At 31.5% G+C, this 7,195-nt stretch overlaps 1 protein-coding gene across 4 annotated transcripts in view; it reads left to right on the plus strand.

Moving 5' to 3' along the window:
• Nucleotides 1-7,195, plus strand: part of LOC106469507 (integral membrane protein GPR155-like) — a 75,129-nt gene that overhangs the window by 6,646 nt on the left and 61,288 nt on the right. For all 4 annotated transcript variants that reach the window (XM_022398044.1, XM_022398046.1, XM_022398047.1 and 1 more), the window contains 4 exons: nt 2,113-2,199; nt 2,551-2,660; nt 3,995-4,284; nt 6,235-6,533. In XM_022398044.1, the coding sequence (XP_022253752.1) occupies nt 2,125-2,199; nt 2,551-2,660; nt 3,995-4,284; nt 6,235-6,533 (774 nt within the window). In that variant the 5' untranslated portion in view covers nt 2,113-2,124. The remainder of the gene's footprint in view (nt 1-2,112; nt 2,200-2,550; nt 2,661-3,994; nt 4,285-6,234; nt 6,534-7,195) is intronic.

Below are 7,195 nucleotides of genomic sequence, written 5' to 3' on the forward strand. Positions count from 1 at the left end.
CAATTTTTAAAAACCTCTCCAAGCTTAATATTACTCGTCTTAGTCATTTATATCATATTACGCAAACCTACAATTTAATAGAAGATTTTGCAATTATATAAAGACAAATTATTAAACTAAATACCTTATCTGATAAAGGTGCTAAAAATATAGAGAATATATGGTTCGAATATATAGACGGTTGGATAATGAACATCTGCAAATGTAACTAAGAAAATATTAATTTATAGTGCGTAGTAATTTAGAATTTTAACCTTTCCTAAACATAGATACGTCCCTCGGTGAGACATTGGTAAGTTTACGGACTTACAACGCTAAAGTCCGTGGTTCGATTCCCCGCAGCGGACACAGCAGATTGTGGCATTTTCTAATGACAAACAAAAGAGATATAAAGTAATATTTTGGAATCTGCTACGAAGGCTTATCTTCAGAGCAAATGAGAAGATATTAGGGTTAATGAGCTATTTTTATGTATTTATTCACAGTCAACAATTAACAAAATTTGGCATTATTTCATAACATTGTACATCAGTGTTAAAGATCTTTACTAACCATGTTTCTTATATTGCTTTGAAAGAAAATCATAAAATAAACAATTAACCTTCCTTTAATAAAAAATGTAAAGTAATTTCCTACACAGGAACATTATGAATAAGTTGGGATAATGTTAGAGAAATGTGATTGTGCATTATAAACTCTTGAAATTAAATAAAAGGTTATCAAAAACAATAAGAAAATTGCTGTAGATGTCTTAGCGAATTGGTTTTAATGTTGTATAAATTTTCGAAAGATCTAGGATCTGTAATCTCTGAGTAAGAATACTAAACTTATTTCTCTCGGTCATTCACCTAAGTTTTCAGTTGTGCTTCTCTTGGGAAATATTTCTTTGAAATTACATATACTATGCAAAAGTAGACAGGATTCTTTCTATTGGCAAGTCATGTGATCCCTCGAAGACATAGCTTCCCTTAGTTCTCTTTGGGAATTCACTAAAAGTCATGTAGATAGTGCATTTGCCCTTAGAAGAATAGAATTATTGGTTTGTGTAGACAATGCTATGTTTTCTCCGTCTGGAATAATTAGAATTCCACCTTCTTAACAACTACTTCTCGAGAGATTTAGACTCTTAACATATATATAGTAAAAACGCCGTTCTTTGTGAACACACAATTTTAACTGTTTTTAATTTTTGAATAAAGATTGTTTCATTTTGTTATAGATTGTGTCCATCTCTTTCATTTCTTCAAGCTCATTTGAAAGTCAGAGAATTCATATTTGCTTCGTGATACATTTTCTGTCCGACCTCCCGTTATTCTGTGGAACTTACCTGATCACTCTTAGGGGAAGTTAGTGCACCTGAGAATATCACACCAATAGTAATAATAGTTAACTTGAATATTGCAATAGCGATATGTCTCCTCATCGTGTAACTTAATGATAAATAAATTGAACATTATAACTGTTATAATTGGCCTTAACGGATAACCTATAGCAATAATGATTAACTTCCACATTGTAGCTGCGTCATTTTGCTTTATGATACAACCTATAGTAACAACACTTAATTTGAACATAGAAACTGTGATGTTTAGCTTCAACAAATACCAGATTAACTTCTACCATTTATTGTTATTGTTTATTTAATTATATGTGAAACTGATATGTTTGTAGGTATATAACTGCTGTATTTTCAATTTAAGTCCTTATAAATTTTAACATTTCAATCCTAAATGACCCAATTAACATATCCAGCTTGATGAACAATAATATTGAGCGACAATGTTTGTCGGTGGTAATCTAAAAGGAATAAATACTTCAAATGAATTTTTTTATATTTATTTAAAATACCCAAAAGGTCAATTAAAGTGTTTCATATTATTTGCCACATGTACATTTTCGCCTGTTTACCCCAAATATTATAAATCTTGTGAGTCATACCTTAGATATTCATTTTAACCTAAATAGCTTTTAGGTTTTCACGTATCATGCCTGTGGTGTGTACAAGTTATGATCACGATGACATTTTTATGGTGGTGTTGTAATTTTGAAATATGTTTACTGAATATTTCCTTAAGTTTCACCGAAATAAAACTATTTATTACTTTCCTTCAGACGAATGTTATAATGACGACTCATATCACTCAACTAGCCTCCGTGTATCAGGCAGCGCCTTCTACTGGCTCTCTACAATGGTGTAAGGTATATATGTTTTCATTTCTTGCATATTTGTTGCATTTTCTATTAACAATGGCATAACCTTTAAATTTGTTTTCGAATTTCGTAAATGCAAGTAAGGTTTTATAAAGATAAAAAGTCATATTAATTACATAAAAGTACGTTATATGAAAATAAGTGGATAGTTTTATTGTGTTTAACCGTTTGTCTTTTTTCTAAGTAACCTAGAAAAGAAAGATTTAAACAAGTTCAGAGTTTGCCATTTTAATTTAAGCTATACACTTACTAAAACTGACATATTTTGGTGATATTTCCTCTTATTTAATGTTTTGTTAGACTTACAAAGACTAAATGACAATAATGTTGTTTTTTAAGGTCCCGTCTGAAATGAACATAACAAGTGTTAACGATGAAACGTCAATAGGTGGCGCTTTTGATGAACTAGTACCAACTTTATTAGAGTGCTTTGCTGTGGTGTTCATCGGGTATGATATACTTTTTTAATGAATAATATGTAATGATTACGCGTAATCTCACAATACAAAATTTGCTGTAATACTGAGAAAACAATGTTATCAAAGGCTTCTTTTTTTACACTGAAGTATTCCAATTGGCACCATCTTTAGAAAGTCGATACAAAACATGCTCATCATTTTTACTGGATATTTTTATGAAGTGATATAGCGTTACAGTCACTTTATTTTCTGTATAATTTACATCGTAAGCTTTTCGAAACCTACGGCTTATGTTGATGTATATTTTTATTTTCGCATTTATCAAATTTTTCTTACGCCATACTCTTCCCTTAGAGTTGGTACCAAAAAAATCCTTTAGTTTCAAACTTTTCTACCCAGAACAGTTTGTGGTATTTTAATGGATCTTACTCAACTGGTTGGGGTAATACACTTGTTGTGGCTGAAGAGGAAAGCCTTACCAGAAAAAAACTGTTTCTAAGCAATTATTTTACGACACCTTTATGTATTGTTGCTCAGCGTTCATTGGAATGCGTTTTTGTCCAAAAATATGAAAACATTGATTTCAATGTACTTTGAAACGATTTCATTATTTGAATTTTAATGTTATTTTATTTTTGATACCAGCAGATTTCTATAGTTGTGAAAAAAAAATCAAGGTATAATTTAAATTAAAACGTTTTAAAAATGAAGTTCTTACTTTGCATAATCTATTTAGAATTATTTACAACCAACTAACGCATATAAAATACATTGACATGTTGTATCTTTTTTGAAAATAACTTAGCAGCTCAGATGTTTAAGTAGTTAAAACTGTCTTACAATGAATAGCTAAGGGGCCAACATTTTATTTCATTATTAAACGATGGAGATGTTAGAATGCCATAATATCGTTATGAATACTCCCTAGCCTCCGTTGGTAACATAATTTTTATGGTTAACAGTCCAACTCCTCAATCAAAATTATATACACAAATCCAAATGGTATTTTATAGTAATTATGTAAAGTACATGATGAAAGGAAATTTTCAGTCACACTAAATAATGAAAACTCATTTGTAAAAGTTTAATTCTCTATGACTTTTGCGCTCATATCTTGTCAAATTAGTTAATGTAGTGTATTACCACGAATTCTACTGTTCAATGGAGTAAAAAGGTAAAGAAGTGTGCATAGTTAGTAAATTATCCAACACTAATAACACTAGGCTATTTTGGGGGAGTTTTTGCTGCTAAGTATATAGACTGATGATGAATTTTTGTATATGGTGGTTAATACATAATTTCAATGACAAACACTTCAATATCCGAGTTTTTGTAAGTTTGTAATGTGTGGTCCGTTTTTCCAGGTATCTGGCTGGTCGCTTCCGTTTAATCTCGGGGCCTGAGATTAAAGGTTTGAGTGTCTTTACTTCTGAGTTTGCTCTTCCTCCTTTAATCTTCCTTAACCTGGTGACCATCAACTTGGGAAATGTCAACTGGTCGTTCATTGCCGGAATATTGTTGGGGAAAGTTGCAGTGTTTCTTTTGGTTGCAACAACAACAGTTGCCATACACCGACCTATTAACCTTGCATTTGCAGGACTGTATGCCATATTTTGCACACAAGGAAATGATTTTGGGTTAGCTTATCCAATAGGTATGCTACATAGCTATTATTTTAATGCTGAGAAAATATTTTTGGTGAGCTGATTAAGTTGTAGTATTTTTCACTGCATCAAGTAAACTGTAATATCACTGTGAAGCAATGAAGCTAATAAAAGAATTGATTGCTGATGTGGAACATGATACTAGATATCAGATTTTACTTTTTCTCAGACACTCTGGAAAGGCAGATAAAGTTGCCATCACTATCATGGTACGGCCTGTCCTGTTTGGAACTTGAGTAGAAATCAATGGTAAACATCTCCAAATTCTTACTGCATATATGATGATACCTTGAGGAATTATTTTTTTCTGCTTATATTTATACTTTTATCGAACTATCGTTATTTTATTTCCAGTTTGAAATGCCTTATGCCACGGCTATCTTCTCTGATAATATTTTTGTTAAGCTAGGTTTTTTTTCTTATTCATATTATATCCATAAATATTATCTATAAATTATCATGAAATATAAAAAAATGAATCTTTTTAATGTTAATCATGAAATCTCTCAGAAGTAGAATCGTAGAGTAGCTGTTTATTTTCTTTATGAAGCTGCCCCCAGTGTCACAGCGGTATGTCTGCGGACTTACAATGCTAGAATCCGGGTTTCGATACCCGTGGTGGGCAGAGCACAGATAGCCCTTGTGTAGCTTTGTGCATAATTAAAAACAAACAATTTATGAAGCTATAATTAAACGAATAAATAACTGCTGCTTTATTTTTTAAATATTTATGTAGATATCAGTATCAAGGAAATCGAATGTACAGAACAGTATCTTAATATCTTGGAATATCAGATAGGAAACAACAAAAACAAAAAAAGCGTCATACATATAGTACGAATAAATAAACTTAGGGTTTCAGCTAAAAGAGAAGGAATGGTGAAATGTTTCTAGTAAGAGTAGAATCCAATAGTGGTGGAGATATGCTTTTTACCAGATTTAACATCTATCCACACGAGCAATGAAATAATTTATCCGCTGGGACTTGTATAACTACTCAAACTCACAACATTCACATCTGAACTTATGCTATTTACAATCTGGAGCCAGTTGTTGGAAGGTCTTGCTCGTAATAAAAACAAAAAGAAATGATACCATAAAAATAAAAATAGGTTGCTAAAACAAAATGTTGGTACAGCAGTTCCAATAATAGTTACGTAGCTGAATGAGCACCATAAAACGAGTTAAAAACTTCCAGAGCAATATGTAAAATTAACTCTCATAATTCCAGTAACTTAGCTCACCAGCCAATTACATCGTTAACTAGCAGGTTGTTAAAATAGGTCAGTGGTGTAAATGAATTAATGTAATCATGCACATTTATACACATGCAACAAATACCTAAGTGGTGAGAGCCAAAACAGGCGTGATACCATGGAAATGGTTTATAGTATGAAAGTGTATTTACTGTAACAAATTTTGACAATTTGAAATAAAACTTTCGTAATATTATTATTATTTGAAATTATAGAAATATTTTATAACACTTGCTATTGTAATTTGAAAAAATTTTTTTTTATAAATTACTTAATTAAAACCATTGGATTTAAATAGTTTAACTAATATGTTGACATTAAGAAGAAAATATTCTAGTTTCTCACAGATTATGCAATATCCGTTTAATTGTGGCATTATAACATTTTCTTGTATAGATGAAGAGTAGGTAGCAGATATATATATTAAAAGTATGCAAAAAAGAATTAAAAGATGTGAATAGATATTCTTCTATGATGGTATCTAATAATTGTGTTTAAATTTGGGGTTTATTAAATGTGTGATTTTTAACGGATATGATGTACAACATTCTAACGGTTACTAGTAAAAGTAAAATTGTCGATAACAATTGATTATTTTTTAAACTACGAATAAAAATAAAATATTATTTAAGCTAGTAATCAGGACATAACATTGAAAAGTTGAATATTTTGTTTTTATTTCAGTCTCTTCGCTTTATGGACACAGACATCCGATGTATGCTGGCTACCTATATCTGATCGCTCCGATCTCTCTCATGATTTTAAACCCAATTGGATTCCTTATGATGGAAATTGAGCGTGTCCGTAGTGGGTCTATCCAGGTAGCTGATCACCGGTCATCAAAATGGCTGGTGGCCAAAATGATTCTATCAGTGTTGTGGGAAATCTTGAAAAATCCAAACGTTTTCATGACAATACTCGGAATTATAGGGAATTTTGTTTTCGCTGGAGAATTACCTGCACTTATTTATGGAATATTACGGGTAAGTAAGTACCAGTAAATACCTATACTGTTACACTGTGCCTTTAGTTTGCGGTTAGCATGTTTGTAAATATCATGTTAATTTCAGATGAGAGAAGGTAAAAAGAGATAAAGTTAGCTAGCACGTTTCTCATTTCAGTAAACACACACACACATATATATAATTTGACAACAATTATTCTTTTATATTAAAAAAGTGCTCTTCTGAGTAAGTAAAGGACGTTGTGCTACAAATTGAAATATTAAGAAGTAAAACATTATTTTTTTTATTTTACCACCTTTGTCTTACCTCGCCGACCACATTTTATCCGAAAAGTCACGTCTGAGAAACGATCCACTATGTCATATGGGCCTTCCCATGGAGAAGACAACCTAGGAGACTTCCCTTAGGTCTTCCTGAGATTATACAACTACACCTTGTCTCCTGGTACAAAGCTGACTTCAGTAGATTTCTTATCATAAGATAACTTAATCAAATCAGCAGATGTTTTCAAGTTTGAGTGCACTTGATGGTGAATATCATCCAAACTTTCTGATAACACTTTCATAAAGTCTGACACATTTATAGGCAACTCTTCATAAGGTTGGCGTCCTGTTAACAGATCCACTGGCAACCGAAGTACCCGATCAAACATCAACTTTGCTGGAGTGTATCCAGTGGTT

This window comes from Limulus polyphemus, unplaced genomic scaffold (genome assembly GCF_000517525.1).
Source record: "Limulus polyphemus unplaced genomic scaffold, Limulus_polyphemus-2.1.2 Scaffold3519, whole genome shotgun sequence".
In the NCBI taxonomy this organism is placed as follows: Eukaryota; Metazoa; Arthropoda; class Merostomata; order Xiphosura; family Limulidae; genus Limulus; species Limulus polyphemus.